The sequence below is a fragment of the Salmo trutta genome, chromosome 5, assembly GCF_901001165.1.
Source record: "Salmo trutta chromosome 5, fSalTru1.1, whole genome shotgun sequence".
Classification (NCBI taxonomy): Eukaryota; Metazoa; Chordata; class Actinopteri; order Salmoniformes; family Salmonidae; genus Salmo; species Salmo trutta.
This window is the reverse complement of record NC_042961.1, coordinates 60,960,403-60,979,836: the sequence shown is the minus strand read 5'-3', so window position 1 is coordinate 60,979,836 and position 19,434 is coordinate 60,960,403. Positions and strand designations below refer to the sequence as shown.

The 19,434-nt window shown below is 42.7% G+C and overlaps 3 protein-coding genes across 4 annotated transcripts in view; 2 read left to right on the top strand and 1 right to left on the bottom strand.

Annotated features, from left to right (window-relative positions):
* The window catches only part of LOC115194677 (zinc finger protein 37-like), a 1,069,572-nt gene that overhangs the window by 97,674 nt on the left and 952,464 nt on the right, over positions 1-19,434 (top strand). The window lies entirely within an intron of this gene.
* The window catches only part of LOC115194676 (gastrula zinc finger protein XlCGF26.1-like), a 900,659-nt gene that overhangs the window by 36,981 nt on the left and 844,244 nt on the right, over positions 1-19,434 (bottom strand). The gene's annotated exons all lie outside the window — the stretch shown is intronic.
* Positions 1-19,434, top strand: part of LOC115194669 (zinc finger and SCAN domain-containing protein 22-like) — a 38,795-nt gene that overhangs the window by 10,998 nt on the left and 8,363 nt on the right. Inside the window, exons 1-2 of one of the 2 annotated variants that reach the window (XM_029754544.1) lie at positions 8,079-8,461; positions 11,643-12,083. In XM_029754544.1, the coding sequence (XP_029610404.1) occupies positions 8,296-8,461; positions 11,643-12,083 (607 nt within the window). In that variant the 5' untranslated portion in view covers positions 8,079-8,295. Of the gene's footprint in view, positions 1-8,078; positions 8,462-11,642; positions 12,084-19,434 lie in introns of those variants that run through there. The other variant, XM_029754543.1, reaches the window with a different exon arrangement.

Here is a 19,434-nt window from a genome sequence, read left to right as displayed (position 1 = left end):
CAGCTACTCCCAGTTCAGTGACTGCCTCTTGACGTGGTTTGACAATATCTTAGGAGCTCAGTCTGGGTCTCAACTTACTATTAAGACTCAGAATAGTAGAATACACCAGGTCCAATTTAGACATTTGGTTGTGCATCAGCAGTTTGTTTGTCACTGACAGTCACTCAGTTAGCGATGTCAGACAAAGCGAAAACAGGTCTTCAGAAATGTTTGCAAATGTATTAAAAAATGTAACAGAAATACCTTCTTTACTTAACTATTCAGGTGCATCCTGTTACCATTGATAATCCTTGATGTTTCGACAACTTGATTGGAGTCCACCTGTAAATTCAGTTGGTTGGATATGATTTGGAAAGGCACACACCTGTCTCTATAAGGTCCCACAGTTAACAATGCATGTCAGAGCAAAAACCAAGCCATGAATTCAAAGGAATTCGAGATAGGATTGTGTCAAAGCACTGGTCTGGGGAAGGGTACCAAAAACATTCTGCAGCATTGAAGGTCCCCAAGAACACAGTGGCCTCCATCATTCTTAAATGGAAGAAGGTTGGAACCACCAAGACTCTTCCTACTGCTGGCTGCCCGGCCAAACTGAGCAATCGGGGGGAGAAGGGCCTTGGTCAGGGAGGTGACCAAGAACCCAATGGTCTGTCTGACAGAGCCTCAGAGTTCCTATGTGGAGATGGGAGAACCTTCCAGAAGGACAACCATCTCTGCAGCACACCACCAATCAGGCCTTTAGAGTGGCCACATGGAAGCCACTCCTCAGTAAAAGGCACATGACAGCCCGCTTGGAGTTTGCCAAAAGGCACCTAAAGGACTCTCAGACCATGAGAAACAAGATTCTCTGGTCTGATGAAACCAAGATTGAACTCTTTGGCCTGAATGTCAAGCGGCACGTCTGGAGGAAACCTGGCACCATCCCTACAGTGAAGCATGGCGGTGGCAGCATCATGCTGTGGGGATGTTTTTCAGCGGCAGGGACCGGGAGACTAGTCAGGATCAAGGGAAAGATGAACAGAGAAAAATACAGAGAGATCCTTGATGAAAACCTGCTCCAGAGCACTCAGGACCTCAGACTGGGGCAGGAGTTGCTTCGGGACAAGTCCCTGAATGTCCTTGAGTGGCCCAGCCAAAGTCCGGACTTGAACCCAATCTAACATCTCTGGAGAGACCTGAAAATAGCTGTGCAGCGATGCTACCCACCCTACCTGGCAGAGCTTGAGAGGATCTGCAGAGAAGAATGGGAGAAACTCCCCAAATACAGGTGTGCCAAGCTTGTAGCGTCATACCCAAGAAGACTCGAGGCTGTAATCGCTGCCAAAGGTGCTTCAACGAAGTACTGAGTTAAGGGTCTCAGTACTTATGTAGATGTGATATTTCAGTTTATTTGTAATCAATTTGCTACAATTGTTTTTTTCATTATGGGGTATTGTGATGTCATTATGGGGTATTGTGATGTCATTGTGGGGTAATGTGTGTAGATTGATGAGGAAAACAAAATGTAATTTTAGAATAAGGCTGTAAAGTAACAAATGTGGAGAAGTCTAGGTGTCTGAATATTTTCAGAATGTGCTGTGAATATAGAGGTTGGAGCTGCCATACTACGGCTCCTGTGAAGCAGTTGTTGTGGGGGGGGGGTTAAGTGCCTTGCTCAAGGGCAGGACAGCAGGCATGGCATCTAGGATTTGATACCAGCAACCACTCACTTCTTGTCCAATGGGATTGGAACCCTCCGCTTGCGGTCTTGCCTCCCTTAAAATCTAGCCTACCTGCTGCCTGTCGATGGAAAGTATTGTAGGTAACTCACAGGTCTCCTGTTCAAAGTCTCTTGATGTTTTTAAAAACTGAAATTCCTGATTGTTTGTTTTGATGAATGGTCAGACTGACGTTATTAATACATAAAAATATCTCCTTCCATCTGTCCAAGAGTATTTATTATAGATTGTCCTAATACTGCTAATAAATGATATTGATTTCATCTTTCAGGAAGTAATGATATACAGTCGACTCCTGATAAGTGTATTTTGTATAAGTGTAAACTCTGTTTTAAGTGAACTACAGTGTTCTTCCAGCCCTAATTCAACAACATTCTTTCTCTCTTTAACTGCATTCTCTGGTTTAGTGCACGCTGTCACATCAGTCCCAAGCCGTAGCAGCTGTCAAGTCACCTATCTTACAATTTGTTCTGTCTTTTTATTAAATGATCCTATATCACCACCCTGTTACTCATTACAACTATTTCCCCTCATTGTAGTTATCCATTATCACTGGGCTGTACCTTAGTTAAACCCTGTAGAAAAGGTCTTCCTGCTCCCCTCCTCTCTACCCAACTTCCCCTCCCAGATGGAGCATCGTCCAAGCTTGATGCAGAAACAGGTGAACCGTTTTGTAAGACTGAGCCATTGACTGTGTCGTGTCTTTGGCATCATTAAAACTGAAGACATATTTATCAAATAACTCTCCGTAATTATTATTACGCGATTAAACTGATTAATCGTGTAACGGTAATTAACTAGGAAGTCGGGGCACCAAGGAAAATATTCAGATTACAAAGTTATAATTTTCCTAATATAACTTTCAGATATCATAATATCTGATCTATTAGTCTTCGGATTAATGATATATTCTTTACCTCGTCAGTCTCATTCCAAACGTCGTAAATTGTTGGTTATCTGCACGAACCCAGGCTTCACTATGAGTCATCCATACATCAATTGTCTTAAAATAATTTATTTACTAACTAAGTAATTCACAGAAATGCATAACCAACAGTAGGTATCGTTACAAAGAAATGATAAAGGAATGTTCCCTAGTGGGCTAAACCGGCATGGCGGCTTGTTAGACAAAAGGTTGATAAGAGTTGATAATTATAACAATTGAAATGCTAATCCTTTGCACATGAACGCTCACTCATTCGGGAACAATTGCAATCAATATATATATTTACGCTCAGTGTGTCTTCGGGATCTTTGTTGAAAAGTTTGTTCTGTTGGAGAGTTTGTGTCCTCGCGTTTTCTCTCTCGGTTAGAATGGATATTTCAAAGTGACATTCATTAATGTCGTTATAGGACAGATGTTTCGTCGGTCGTCGCGTTCAATGATACCGAATTCCTAGCTGCAGACTAGTAATTAATATCAAAGACTTGTTATTATTCTGTCGGTATCAATAGTCTAAGAGTTTAACTACGTGGTATGGTTAAAGTTCAGAACGAGGAATGCATGGTCAAACCTTGGCCCTCTCGTTATCGAGGTAAGCTGGTCTCCAACCTTTAGCCACTCGTAATGGAGGTACGCTCGGTCTGGTGATAGAAACCTTGGGTGGGGGTTATATTCGGAATAGCAGAAAAAGGCTGTCTCATGACGTCAGGTCCCGTCTGTTCATGGGGGCGTGCCGATGACTTGGTGAAACTTTAAACAGAAATACAATTCTCTCACATTAACATCTTACAAGCATCCCAACATATTCCAAATAGCTTTATCCTTATTCATTCATTTTATACAACCATTAGATGTAAGTCTCACAACTGAGGCTATTATATAAACAGCGCCATGGTAATGTGGCTGTATTGTCTCTCATGAGCTCCACAAAATTGTACCAAACGGACCAGTTCGTAGCTGGATTCTTCACCGATCTTTTATACCTTCTCCAGAACATAAATGTCGTTCGGTTCTCCAATTCTGTGAGGTGGAAGAATTCCTGGGTTCTTTCTATGAAACCGACTCTCTCTTTATACTGTGGCCATGAGGCAGGACATTTTCTTAGGAATTTACGACCGCTCTCACAGAGCCTGGGTAGGGGGATAGTGCATAGAAAACCCAAAGAGGGCAACGTCATGACAACTGCCTGCCTGCCCCAGGTGGCTGTTACAAGTGGGCACCAGACTACAGCCATATACAGTGGCAAGAAAAAGTATGTGAACCCTTTGGAAATACCTGGATTTCTACATAAATTGGTCATAAAATTTGATCTTCATCTAGGTCACAACAATAGGCAAAAGTCTGCTTAAACTAATAACACACAAACAATTATACGTTTTCATGTCTTTATTGAACACACAGTGTAAACATTCACAGTGCAGGGTGGGAAAAGTATGTGAACCCTTGGATTTAATAACTAGTTAACCCTCCTTTGGCAGCAATAACCTCAACCAAACGGTCAGGAGGAATTTTGGAACATTCCTCTTTACAAAACTGTTTCAGTTCAGCAATATTCTTGGGATGTCTGGTGTGAACTGCTCTCTTGAGGTCATGCCACAGCATCTCAATCAGGTTGAGGTCAGGACTCTGACTGGGTCACTCCAGAAGGCGTATTTTCTTCTGTTGAAGCCATTCTGTTGTTGATTTACTTCTGTGTTTTAGGTCATTGTCCTTTTGCATCACCCATCTTCTGTTTAGCTTCAATTGGCAGACAGCCTAACATTCTCCTGCAAAATGTCTTGATAAACTTGGGAATTCATTTTTCCGTTGATGATAGCAAGCTGTCCAGGCCCTGAGGCAGCAAAGCAACACCAAACCATGATGCTCCCTCCACCATACTTTACAGTTGGGATGAGGTTTTGATGTTGGTGTGCTGTGCCTTTTTTTTCCCACGGTGTTGTGTGTTCCTTCCAAACAACTCAACTATAGTTTCATCTGTTCATAGAATATTTTGCCAGTAGCGCTGTGGAACATCCAGGTGCACTTTTGCAAACTTTTTTGGACAGCAGTGGCTTCTTCCGTGGTGTCCTCCCATGAACACCATTCTTGTTTAGTGTTTTATGTATCGTAGACTCGTCAACAGCGATGTTAGCATGTTCCAGAGATTTCTGTAAGTCTTTAGCCGACACTCTAGGATTCTTCTTAACCTCATTGAGCATTATGCGCTGTGCTCTTGCAGTCATCTTTGCAGGACAGCCACTCCTAGGGAGAGTAGCAACAGTGCTGAACTTTCTCCATTTAGAGACAATTTGTCTTACCGTGGACTGATGAACAGCAAGGCTTTTAGAGATACTTTTGTAACACTTTCCAGCTTTATGCACGTCAACAATTCTTAATCTTAGGTCTTCTGAGATCTATTTTGTTCGAGGCATGGTTCACATCAGGCAATGCTTCTTGTGAATAGCAAACTCAAATTTTGTGAGTTTTTTTATAGGGCAAGGCAGCTCTAACCAACATCTCCAATCTCATCTCATTGATTGGACTTCAGGTTAGCTGACTCCTGACTACAATTAGCTTTTGGAGAAGCCATTAGCCTAGGGCTTCACATACTTTTTCCAACCTACACTGTGAATGTTTAAATTATGTATTTAATATAGACAAGAAAAACACTAATTTGTGTGTTATTAGTTTAAGCACACTGTGTTTGTCTATTGTTGTGAAATTTGAAGACTAATTTATGCAGAAATCCAGGTAATTCCAAAGGGTTCACATACTTTTTCTTGCCACTGTATACTGAAAAAAATATAAATATATAAACACAGTGTTGGTCCATGTTTCATGCGCTGAAATAAAATATCCCAGAAAATGTTCCATATACACAAAAAGCTTATTTCTCTCAAATGTTGTGCACAAATTTGTTAACATCCCTGTTAGTGAGCATTTCTCCTTTGTTAATATAATCCAGCCACCTGACAGGTGTGGCATATCAAGAAGCTGATTAAACAGCATGATCATTACACAGGTGCACCTTGTGCTGGGGACAATAAGGCCACTTTTGTCACACAAAATAATGCTACCGATGTCTCAAGTTTTGAGGGAACGTGCAATTGGCATGCTGACTGCAGTAATGTCCATCAGAGCTGTTGCCAGATGATTAAATGTTAAGCTGCTTCCAACGTTGTTTTAGAGATTATGGCAGTGAGTGCAACTGGCCTCACAACCGCAGACCATTTGTAACCACGCCAGCCCAGGACCTCCACATCTGGCTTCTTCACCTGCGGGATCATCTGGGGGGGGGGGGGGGGGGGGGTGCTAATGAGTATTTATGTATGTAATAAAGCCCTTTTTGTGGGGGAAAACTCATTCTGATTGGTTGGATCTAGTTCCGTGGGTGGTGGGCCCACCCATGGCTACACCCCTGCTCAGTCATGTGAAATCCATAGATTAGGGTCTAATGGATTTATTTCAATTGACTGATTTCCTTCTATGAACTCCTACTCTGTAAAATTGTTGCATGTTGCGTTTATATTTTTGTTCAGTATAGTTTATTTAGTCTGATCAGTGGAACAATTCTCATTCTTAACAATGGGCTAAAATGTAGGGTAATCACTGTGCTTGTCAGCAACAACACTGCTGTTATTCTCCACACTTATTCTATTATTCCACTTCCTCCCAGTTCTGCCAGTGTAATCACATATTAGAAATCTCTTATGCCTGAAAATTAATTATATGAGCCTATGTATTTTTGCAGCTTTTCACGGACAGTTTTTAATAAGTCATACAAATAAGCATTGGATATCAAATAATTCAGGAATTAAATATATGTTTAGTATTGTGCACATGCTAGAGAGAGAGAGATGGTAGAGGGACTCACAACTCATACTACACACATTTTGTCTGTGTAGAGTATGATGGCATCTACAACTAGTAGGCAGAAACCACCTGAATATTGATATTCATTAGATATTTCTTGAAGGTTTGAGAAATTAATTGTTATAACAAGAGCATTTTCAATCACTTGGGAAACATAGATCTGGGGGTGGCCAACCTTCCTGGAGAGCTAGCAGAATTTTCTTCCAAAAACCTATTTTAAAGAAATAGTTCACCAAAATTACAAAATATAAAATGTTTGTGCATTCTATGGACAGAAAAAACTTCCTGGGGAAGGACCCCCAGTCTTTCGTCTAGGGATTGTGCCAGGAGCAGTGCGATTGGTGGGGCAAACTCCCCACTAAACAAAATATTAGTTGTACTGTAGCGGTGACAAACCGTACCCACAAACTGTTAGGGCCTACATAAAGCTGTCCGAACTCAAGAGCTTTCTTTTCAGCACCATGGAGTGAATCCTTACCACCGCTACACCTGGCTATCAGCGGAGCCTTGTCTGGCAGCTAAACAGTTCATTCAGCCTCATTTACTGCCTTTTAAAAAACCATAGCTGTTATGGCTGACTTGCTTAAACAAATGTAGCAGGACGTTTGGCATTTGCCAGAGAACACCAAGATTGGCAAATTCGCCACTGGCGCCCTGTGCTCTTCACAGATGAAAGCAGGTTCACACTGAGCACATGTGACAGACGTGACAGAGTCTGGAGACGCCGTGGAGAACGTTCTGCTGCCTGCAACATCCTCCAGCATGACCGGTTTGGCGGTGGGTCAGTCAAGTCATGGTGTGGGGTGGCATTTCTTTGGGGGGCCGCACAGCCCTCCATGTGCTCGCCAGAGGTAGCCTGACTGCCATTAGGTACCGAGATGAGATCTTCAGACCCCTTGTGAGACCATATGCTGGTGTGGTTGGCCCTGGGTTCCTCCTAATGCAAGACAATGCTAGACCTCATGTGGCTGGAGTGTGTCAGCAGTTCCTGCAAGAGGAAGGCATTGATGCTATGGACTGGCCCGCCCGTTCCCCAGACCTGAATCCAATTGAGCACATCTGGGACATCATGTCTCGCTCCATCCACCAACGCCACGTTGCACCACAGACTGCCCAGGAGTTGGCGGATGCTTTAGTCCAGGTCTGGGAGGAGATCCCTCAGGAGACCATCCGCCACCTCATCAGGAGCCTGCCCAGGCGTTGTAGGGAGGTCATACAGGCACGTGGAGGCCACACACACTACTGAGCCTCATTTTGACTTGTTTTAAGGACATTACATCAAAGTTGGATCAGCCTGTAGTGTGGTTTTCCACTTTAATTTTGAGTGTGACTCCAAATCCAGACCTCCATGGGTTGATAAATTGGATTTCCATTGATTATTTTTGTGTGATTTTGTTGTCAGCACATTCAACTATGTAAAGAAAAAAGTATTTAATAAGATTATTTCTTTCATTCAGATCTAGGATGTGTTGTTTAAGTGTTCCCTTTATTTTTTTGAGCAGTGTATATGTAACCAATCAGATTTGAATCAATTTGATGTAGTCGTTTCCCTTGACTAGTGGTCTGTAGGCTGCCTTGCACAGTAAACTCCCATCCAGCTGGCGGCCCTGTTGTGTTTCTGGGTTCATCACCAACTAGACCAAAGAACGTCCTAAGATTCCTTGACTTGAACACGGAAGTAGGATTGGTGACGAGTTTTTATTTTTTCTGTTCCTAGTGTGGAGTAAAGAAAATACACACTGACTAAACTGAATAGGCTACCCAGCTCTAATTTGACATAAAATGTCTAAACAACAATCGTTTCATGTGTTTTTAAATGAGCGTTTAACGGCGGCTGCTGTGGATATTTTTGGGGAAGTTGAGAAAACGGTAGTAGAATACCAGGAGGAGAATGATCGGCTACGGAGACTGCTGCGGAGGACACCAGAGATACAACTATGTAGAATAGGTTCGTATTTTTATGAAATTCACAATAGAGGATGGTCCTCCCCAAATATCTATTTACACTCAGATTCGAAAATGCTAATTATCTTCAAAGTAGACATCATGCAGAACAACAAATCCCCGCACATCATCTACAGCTGACACCTTGGATAACAGGAATTTCCATTTAAAGAAATGAAGCCAGTTTATTCATTACTACATTTTAGATAACATTAGATAGTTAATCCAGAGATTCTTACCTTTGCCTCGATTCAGCAGTCTCGTCCAGATCATTATGGTGTTTGTGATAGCCACATTTGGACCTAATTCGCATTTCATTTGGGGGTGGGTATAATTTGTGAAACGTTCCGACAGGAATCTGTTCCAAAAACTAGGATGCCAACAAACAACGCTTACAAAGTAGCATGATCAATTCACCTTGCTAACTATATGCCGAATAGGCATCAACTCACCACGTATCTTATTCTTAATGTTTGTCCATAGGCTACCAGAGTGAGGACTGACATTTTTCTGGAATAAACGTGGTGAGTGAAAATATTAATATTAATTCAATTAAATAGCCCACTAATTAAATAGCCCACTAATTAAATAGCCCACTAATTAAATAGCCCGATATCTTATTCTGCCGCGATACAACTTTGTTATTTACGAGGTTTTTGGAATAGATTCCTGTTGGAACGTTACACAAATTATACCCACCCGTAAATATAGGCGAATATATTGATAAAGTCACCTTGTCCTAGAGAGATTTAGACGGTTATCAAAACGTCACGTCAGGGTTAGCCAACACAAAACACAGCCCTTATTTTAAGTTATTGTAAAATCCCCTATGGGAGAAATGAATGGTGGAAAAACGATTAGGACCATTTCCCTGTTTGACCGTTTTATGGTTATAACTAATACTGTGGTTATTTGGTGTTTTATTAGGATCCCCATTAGCTGTTGCAAAAGCAGCAGCTACTCTTCCTGGAGTCCACATGAAACATCAAATCAAATCAAATTTATTTATATAGCCCTTCGTATATCAGCTGAAATCTCAAAGTGCTGTACAGAAACCCAGCCTAAAACCCCAAACAGCAAGCAATGCATGTGAAAGAAGCACGGTGGCTAGGAAAAACTCCCTAGGAAAAACTCCCTAGAAAGGCCAAAAACCTAGGAAGAAACCTAGAGAGGAACCAGGCTATGAGGGGTGGCCAGTCCTCTTCTGGCTGTGCCGGGTGGATATTATAACAGAACATGGTCAAGATGTTAAAATGTTCATAAATGACCAGCATGGTCAAATAATAATAATCATAGTAGTTGTCGAGGGTGCAACAAGCACGTCCGGTGAACAGGTCAGGGTTCCGTAGCCGCAGGCAGAACAGTTGAAACTGGAGCAGCAGCATGGCCAGGTGCACTGGGGACAGCAAGGAGTCATCATGCCAGGTAGTCCCGAGGCAAGGTCCTAGGGCTCAGGTCCTCCGAGAGAGAGAGAGAAAGAGAGAATTAGAGAGAGCATATTTAAATTCACACAGGACACCGGATAAGACAAGAGAATACTCCAGATGTAACAGACTGACCCTAGCCCCCCGACACATAAACTACTGCAGCATAAATACTGGAGGCTGAGACAGGAGGGATCAGAAGACACTGTGGCCCCATCCGATGATACCCCCGGACAGGGCCAAACAGGCAGGATATTACCCCACCCACTTTGCCAAAGCACAGCCCCCACACCACTAGAGGGATGTCTACAACCACCAACTTACCGTCCGAAGACAAGGCCGAGTATAGCCCACAAAATCTCCGCCATGGCACAACCCAAGGGGGGGCGCCAACCCACACAGGAAGACCACGTCAGTGACTCAACCCACTCAAGTGACGCACCCCTCCCATGGACGGCATGGAAGAACACCAGTAAGTCAGTGACTCAGCCCCTGTAATAGGGTTAGAGGCAGAGAATCCCAGTGGAAAGAGGGGAACCGGCAAGGCAGAGACAGCAAGGGCGGTTCGTTGCTCCAGCCTTTCTGTTCACCTTCACACTCCTGGGCCAGACTATACTTAATCATAGGACCTACTGAAGAGATAAGTCTTCAGTAAAGACTTAAAGGTTGAGACTGAGTCTGCGTCTCTCACATGGGTAGGCAGACCATTCCATAAAAATGGAGCTCTATAGGAGAAAGCCCTGCCTCCAGCCGTTTGCTTAGAAATTCTAGGGACAAGCCTGCGTCTTGTGACCGTAGCGTACGTGTAGGTATGTACGGCAGGACCAAATCGGAAAGATAGGTAGGAGCAAGCCCATGTAATGCTTTGTAGGTTAGCAGTAAAACCTTGAAATCAGCCCTTGCCTTAACAGGAAGCCAGTGTAGGGAGGCTAGCACTGGAGTAATATGATCACATTTTTTGGTTCTAGTCAGGATTCTAGCAGCCGTATTTAGCACTAACTGAAGTTTGTTTAGTGCTTTTTCCGGGTAGCCGGAAAGTAGAGCATTGCAGTAGTCCAGCCTAGAAGTAACAAAAGCATGGATTAATTTTTCTGCATCATTTTTGGACAGAAAGTTTCTGATTTTTGCAATGTTACGTAGATGGAAAAAAGCTGTCCTTGAAACAGTCTTGATATGTTCTTCAAAAGAGAGATCAGGGTCCAGAGTAACGCCGAGGTCCTTCACAGTTTTATTTGAGACGACTGTACAACCATCCAGATTAATTGTCAGATTGAACAGAAGATCTCTTTGTTTCTTGGGACCTAGAACAAGCATCTCTGTTTTGTCCGAGTTTAAAAGTAGAAAGTTTGCAGCCATCCACTTCCTTATGTCTGAAACACAGGCTTCTAGCGAGGGCAATTTTGGGGCTTCACCATGTTTCATTGAAATGTACAGCTGTGTGTCATCCGCATAGCATGACATCATCCAGAACATTAATAGACAAGAACAGCTCAAGGACAGAACTACATCCATTTAAAAAGAGGCACATGTAGCCTACATATCAATACATACACACAAAATATCTAGGTCACATAGGGGAGATGCAATGTGAGGTGTTACTTTATCTGTTTTTTTAAAAACAGATTTGCAGTTCATTTGAGCAACTTGAGATGGAACAGAGTTCCATACAACAATGGCTCTTTATAATACCGTACGCTTTCTTGAATTTGTTCTGGATTTGGGGACTGTGGTAACCTCTGCTCCTCCTCTCCGTCCCTCCAGAATCCCTGCAGCTCTCTGTCTCTGAAGAGGAGGTTTCCCCTGAGCAGCAGGAGTGGAGCCCCAGTCTGGGGCAGAAGGACCCAGAGACCACACAGATTAAAGAGGAACAGGAGGAAGTCAGGACCAGTCAGCAGGAAGAGCAGCTTCAAGGGGTGGAGCCTGATATCATAGAGTTCCTATTTACTCCTCCTTGTGTGAAAAGTGAATGTGATCAGGAGGACCCACGTCAAGAAGCCATACTAGCTGAACACCCAACTCTCAGTCCACTGAAAATGTCTAAACTACAGTCGTTTCGAGAGTTTTTAAATGAGCGTTTAACGGCGTTTGCTGCTGTGGAGATTTCCGGGGCATTTGAGAAAACGGTAGTAGAATACCAGGAGGAGAATGATCGGCTACGGAGACTGCTGGAGATCACACCTGAGGTTAAACTATGTAGAATAGGTTCGTATGTATATCTACTGATAGTTAGCTATAGTTCTACTCAATGAAAATGTTTTTATTAACTTTTATTGTACATGGATAAAAACGTGTCTGTGTCACGAAAACCAGGAAGTTATTTGAATGTATGAAAATAGGTTCTAGAATTTACTGACTTTAGAAACAGAAAAAAAAAGAAACAGATGCACATTTCTTACATTTTATCTTTCGGTCGTTCAACCTTCATCAGAGCAAATCTCCCCAAACAGTGGGACAGATGAGGCCACTAAGGCTGCGTTTATACAGGCAGACCAATTCTCATTCCCCCCCCCCCCCCCCCCCCCCCCACTAATTGGTCTTTTGACCAATCACATCAGATCATTTTCAGTGCTGATCTGATTGGTCAAAGGACCAATTAATGATCAGACTTGGGCAGCCTTAGTGAGCCAGAGATAATTACAGACACCTGTGGTAATCTAAAGTAACCCAAAGGACCACTCGATGTCATATCAGATAGAACAGAACATATAGATGTAATTCTACAAATACAAAAGGAGGTGTTTGTATCAGAAACCCATACTCTCAGACAGAGAACAATACAGACGACAATCTGCAACAAAAAGACACAAGGTAAACACACATAACACTACAGTGCTTTCAGGAAGTATTTAGACTGCTTGACTTTCCACATTTTTTTATAGCCTTATTCCAAAATGGATTAAATAGTTTTTTTCCCTCAGTATTTTAGAATTTTTGTTGCATATTACAGTTACATAAGTATTCAGACCCTTTACTCAGTACTTTGTTCAAGCACCTTTGGCAGCGATTACAGCCTCGAGTCTTCTTGGGTATGATGCTACAAGCTTGGCACACCTGTATTTGGGGAGTTTCTCCAATTCTCTGCAGATCCTCTCAAGCTCTGTCAGGTTGGATGGGGAGCATCGCTCCACAGCTATTTTCAGGTCTCTCCAGAGATGTTAGATCGGGTTCAAGTCCGGGCTCTGGCTGGGCTACTCAAGGACAGTCAGAGACTTGTTTTTCGAAGCCACTCCTGCGTTGTCTTGGCTGTGTGCTTAGGGTTGTAGTCCTGATGGAAGGTGAACCTTCGCCCCAGTCTGAGGTCCTGAGCGCTCTGGAGCAGGTTTTCATGAAGGATCTCTCTGTACTTCAAATCAAATTTTATTGGTCACATACACATTTAGCAGATGCTATTACGAGTGTATTGAAATGCTTGTGTTCTGAGCTCCAACTGTGCAGTAGTATCTAACAATTCACAACAATATACAAATCTAAAAAGTAAAAGAATGGAATTAAGAAATATATAAATATTTTGACGAGCAACGTTGGAGTGGCATTGACTAGAATACTGTAGACTAGAGTACAGTATATACATATGAGATGAGTAATGTAGTATATACAGTTGAAGTCTGAAGTTATCATAGACTTAGGTTGGAGTCATTAAAACTTGTTTTTCAACCACGCCAAAACTATAGTTTGTTAACAAGAAATTTGTGGAAAGTCAGTTAGGACATCTACTTTGTGCATGACACAAGTAATTTATCCAACAATTGTTTACAGACAGATTATTTCACTTAAAGCTCACTGTATCACAATTCCAGTGGGTCAGTAGTTTACATGCACTAAGTTGACTGTGCCTTTAATCAGCTTGGAAAATTCCAGAAATTGATGTCATGGCTTTAGTAGCTTCTGAAAGGCTAATGACATTATTTGAGTCAATTGGAGGTGTACCTGTGGATGTATTTCAAGGCCTACCTTCAAACTCAGTGCCTCTTTGCTTGACATCATGGGAAAATCTAAAGAAATCAGCCAAGACCTCAGAAAAAAATTTGTAGACCTCCACAAGTCTGGTTCATCCTTGGGAGCAATTTCCAAATGCATGAAGGTACCACGTTCATCTGTACCATCAATAGTATGCAAGTATAAACACCATGGGACCACGCAGCCGTCATACCGCTCAGGAAGGGGACGCGTTCTGTCTCCTAGAGATGAACGTACTTTGGTGCAAAAAGCGCAAATCAATCCCAGAACAACAGCAAAGGACCTTGTGAAGATGCTGGAGGAAACAGGTACAAAAGTGTCTATATCCACAGTAAAACGAGTCCTATATCGACATAACCTGAAAGGCCGCTCAGCAAGGAAGAAGCCACTACTCCAAAACCGCCATAAAAAAGCCAGACTACGGTTTGCAACTGCACATGGGGACAAAGATCGTACTTTTTGTAGAAATGTCTGATGAAACAAAAATAGAACTGTTTGGCCATAATGACCATTGTTATGTTTGGAGGAAAAAGGGGGAGGCTTGCAAGCCGAAGAACACCATCCCAACCGTGGAGCACGGGGGTGGCAGCATCATGTTGTGGGGGTGCTTTGCTGCAGGGGGACTGGTTCTCTTCACAAAATAGATGGCATCATCAAATCAAATTTATTTGTCACATACACATGGTTAGCAGGTGTTAATGCAAGTGTAGCGAAATGCTTGTTCTTCTAGTTCCGACCATGCAGTAATATCTAACAAGTAATATAATCTACCAATTCCACAACAACTACCTTATACACACAAGTGTAAAGGAATGAATAAGAATATGTACATATAAATATATAAATGAGTGATGGCTGAACGGCATAGGCAAGATGCAGTAGATGGTATAGAGTACAGTATATACATATGAGATGAGTAATGTAGGTTATGTAAACATTATGTAATATAAAGTGGCTAGTGATAAATTGATTACATCAATTTTCCCATTATTAAAGTGGCTTGAGTTGAGTCATTATGTTGGCAGCAGCCACTCAATGTTAGTGATGGCTGTTTAACAGTCTGATGGCCTTGAGATAGAAGCTGTTTTTCAGTCTTTCGGTTCCAGCTTTGATGCACCTGTACTGACCTCGCCTTCTGGATGATAGCGGGGTGAACAGGCAGTGGCTCGGGTGGTTGTTGTCCTTGATGATCTTTTTGGCCTTCCTGTGACATCGGGTGGTGTAGGTGTCCTGGAGGGCAGGTAGTTTGCACCCGGTGATGCATTGTGCAGACCGCACCACCCTCTGGAGAGCCCTGCTTTTGCAGGCGGTGCAGTTGCCGTACCAGGGGGTGATACAGCCCGACAGGATGCTCTCAGTGGTGCATCTGTAAATGTTTCTGAGGGTCTTAGGGGCCAAGCCCCCCGTTGCGCCTTTTTCACAACACTGTCTGTGTGGGTGGACCATTTCAGATTGTCAGTGATGTGTATGCCGAGGAACTTGAAGATTTTCTACCTTCTCTACTGCTGTCCCGTCAATGTGGATTGGGGCGTGCTCCCTCTGCTGTTTCCTGAAGTCCACGATCAAATCCTTCGTTTTCTTGAAGTCGAGGGAGAGGTTATTTTCCTGGCACCACTCCGCCAGGGCCCTCACCTCCTCCCTGTAGGCTCTTGTCATTGTTGGTAATCAGGCCTACTACTGTTGTGTTGTCTGCAAACTTGATGATTGTGTTGGAGGCGTGCGTGGCCACGCAGTCGTGGGTGAACAAGGAGTACAGGAGAGGGCTGAGCATGCACCCTTGTGGGGCCCCTGTGTGGAGTATCTGGGAAGTGGAGGTTGTTTCCTACCTTCACCACCTGGGGTGGCCTGTCAGGAAGTCCAGTACCCAGTTGCACAGGGCGGGGTTTAGACCCAGGGCCACGAGGTTAATGATGATCTTGGAGGGCACTATGGTGTTGAATGCTGAGCTATAGTCAATGAACAGCATTCTCTTGTCCAGACATGATAGGGGAGTGTGCAGTGAGATGGCGATTGGCAGACGATGCAATCTAAGCAAATTAAGTGGATCTAGGTTGTCAGGTAGGGTGGAGGTGATATGATCCTTGACTAGTCTCTCAAAGCACTTCATGATGACAGAAGTGAGTGCTACGGGGCGATAGTCATTTAGTTCAGTTACCTTCGCTTTCTTGGGTACAGGAATAATGGTGGACATCTTGAAGCAAGTGGGGACAGCAGACTGAGACAGTGAGAGATTGAATATTTCCGAAAACACTCCAGCCAGCTGGTCTGCGCATGCTCTGAGGACGCGGCTAGGGATGCCGTCTGGGCCAGCAGCCTTGCATGGGTTATCACTCTTAAATGTCTTACTCACCTTGGGAGTGGGCTGCACCTTGGGAGTGGGCTGCATCGGGTCACTGTGTTATCCTCAAAAGCGGGCGAAGAAGGTGTTTATCTTGTATGGGAGCAAGATGTCAATGTCTGCAACGTGGCTGGTTTCCCTTTGTAATCCGTGATTATCTGTAGACCCTGCCACATTCGTCTTGTGTCTGAGCCGTTGAATTGCGACTCCACTTTGTCTCTGTACTGACTTTTTGCCTGTTTGATTGCCTTTCAGAGGGAAGTTCGCGCTTTCAGTTTTGTGTAAATTCTTCCATCTATCCAAAGTTTCTGGTTTGGGTAGGTTTTATTTGTCACCGTGGGAACAACATCCCCTATACCAGGTATTCCCAAACTGGGTTAAGCCAAATAAAAATGTGATTCGCATTTTTTTATATATATATTAATAATAATTCTTCACATTTTCAAACAGTCCATTTTATATTTCCAACGGAGCTATAGTTTTGGGTGAGGTTTTTTTCTCTCCTGAGTAGCCTTGTTTCACTGCCAAAAATCAAACTATCTTGTGTTCAGTGAATTAATAACACAATGTCAAATACAGGTAGCCTTGTCAAATAATTAACATCCAATCACATTAACCCTTACTCTCGTGGGAATTCCACTAAAGGGCCGTATGTAACCAAACGTAGCTGCTGCTCATTTCGTTTGCTTGAAAATTGATAAATGGTTGAAAAAAAGTAAGGCCCGCGTTCATAGAGACACATACCAGCTCTACTGGTAGTACTGCTACTACCAGCAGTACTACACCTGCTACTACCAGCAGTACTACACCTGCACCTGTCGACAACACAAGTTGTTCTGCTTCCACGAGCACATCCAATGCTAGCATCAGTAATTCTACATTTGTTGTTAGCCCAGCTAACTGACATTTGTGAACCTGATGCAACCGAATAGCTACTGCCCCCTTACCCGGGAAAGCACCGAACAACAGACAGGGACGTTGGACCATCGAAGAGGCGCAAATATGATGAGAACTACATTGATTTGGGGTTCACTTACACTACCGATCAAAAGTTTTAGGACAGTTACTCATTCAACAGTTTTTATTTATTTGTACTATTATTCTACATTGTAGAGTAATTGTGAAGAAATCAAACCTATGAAATAACACATATGGAATCATAAAGTAACCAAGAAAGTGTTAGACAAATTCTTCAAATAGCCACCCTTTGCCTTGATGACAGCTTTGCACATTCTTGGCATTCTCTAAACCAGTTTCATGAGGAATGCATTGCAATTAACAGGTGTGCCTTCTTAAAAGTTAATTTATGGAATTTATTTCCTTCTTTAATGCGTTTGATCCAATCAGTTATGTTGTGACAAGGTATACAGAAGAGAGACCTATTTGGCAAGAACTGCTCAAATAAGCAATGAGAAACGACAGTCCATCTTTACTTTAACCTGTTTAGGATAGGGGGCAGTATTTTCACGGCCGGATAAAAAACGTACCCGATTTAATCTGGTTATTACTCCTGCCCAGAAACTAGAATATGCATATAATTGTTTGATTTGGATAGAAAACACCCTAAAGTTTCTAAAACTGTTTGAATGGTGTCTGTGAGTATAATAGAACTCATATGGCAGGCCAAAACCTGAGAAGATTCCATACAGGAAGTGCCCTGTCTGACCATTTCTTGTCCTTCTATAGCCTCTTTATCGAAAATAGAGGATCTCTGCTGTAACGTGACATTTTCTAAGGCTCCCATAGGCTCTCAGAAGGTGCCAGAACGGGGAATGATGACTCTGCAGTCCCTGGGCGAAAAACAGTAGGGGTTTTGGAAAGTGGTCGTTCTGAGAACAATGACACGGGTGCGCGCGTGCATGTGAAGACTCCATTTTCTATTTTCAGTGTTTGAACGAAAACAAGGTCTCCCGGTCGGAATATTATCGCTATTTTACGAGAAAAATCGCATAAAAATTGATTTTAAATAGCGTTTGACATGCTTCGAAGTACGGTAATGGAATATTTTGAAATTTGTCACGATATGTGCCGGCGTGTCACCCTTCGGATAGTGACTTGAACGCAAGAACAAAACGCAGCTATTTGGATATAACTATGGATTATTTGTAACCAAAATAACATTGGGTGTTAAAGTAGAAGTCCTGTAGAAGTGCATTCTGACGAAGAACAGCAAAGGTAATCCAATTTTTCTTATAGTAAATCTGAGTTTGTTGAGTGCCAAACTTAGTGGGTGTGCTAGTTCTGAACGTCACATGCTAATGTAAAAAGCTGGTTTTTGATATAAATATGAACTTGATTGAACAAAACATGCATGTATTGTATAACATAATGTCCTAGGAGTGTCATATGATGAACATTTTCAAAACATTTTCAAATTTTGCTGCATTTAGCTGTGTTTTATTTTTTTTTTACATTATATGCTAGCTTGAAAAATGGGTGTGTGATTATTTCTGTCTGGGTACTCTGCTGACATAATCTAATGTTGTGCTTTTGTTGTAAAGCCTTTTTGAAATCGGACAATGTGGTTAGATAAAGGAGAGTCTTGCTTTAAAATGGTGTAAAATAGTCATATGTTTGAAAAATTGAAGTTTTGGGATTTTTGAGGAGTTTGTAATTCGCGCCACGCTCTATCATTGGATATTGGCGAGGCGTTCCGCTAGCGGAACATCTAGATGTAAGAGGTTTTAAGACATGAAGGTCAGTCAATATGGAACATTTCAAGTGCAGTTGCAAAAACCATCAAGCACTATGATGAAACTGGCTCTCATGAGGACAGCCACAGGAAAGGAAGACCCAGAGTTACCTCTACTGCAGAGAATAAGTTAGTTACCAGCCTCAGAAATTGCAGCCCAAATAAATGCTTCAGAGTTCAAGTAAGAGACACCTATTCCAACATCAACTGTTCAGAGTAGACTGCGTGAATCAGGCCTTCATGGTCAGATTGCTGCAAAGAAACCACTACTAAAGGACACCAATAAGAAGAAGAGACTTGCTTGGGCCAAGAAACACGAGCAATGGACATTAGACTGGAGGAAATTTGTCCTTTGGTCTGGAGTCCTAATTGGAGATTTTTTGGTTCCAACCATCGTGTCTTTGTGAGACGCGGTGTGGGTGAACGCATGATCTCTGTGTATTTCCCACCGTAAAGCATGGAGGAGGAGGTGTTATGGTGTGGGGGTGCTTTGCTGGTGACACTGGGTGAGTTATTTAGAATTCAAGGCACACTTAACCAGTATGGCTACCTCAACACTCTGCAGC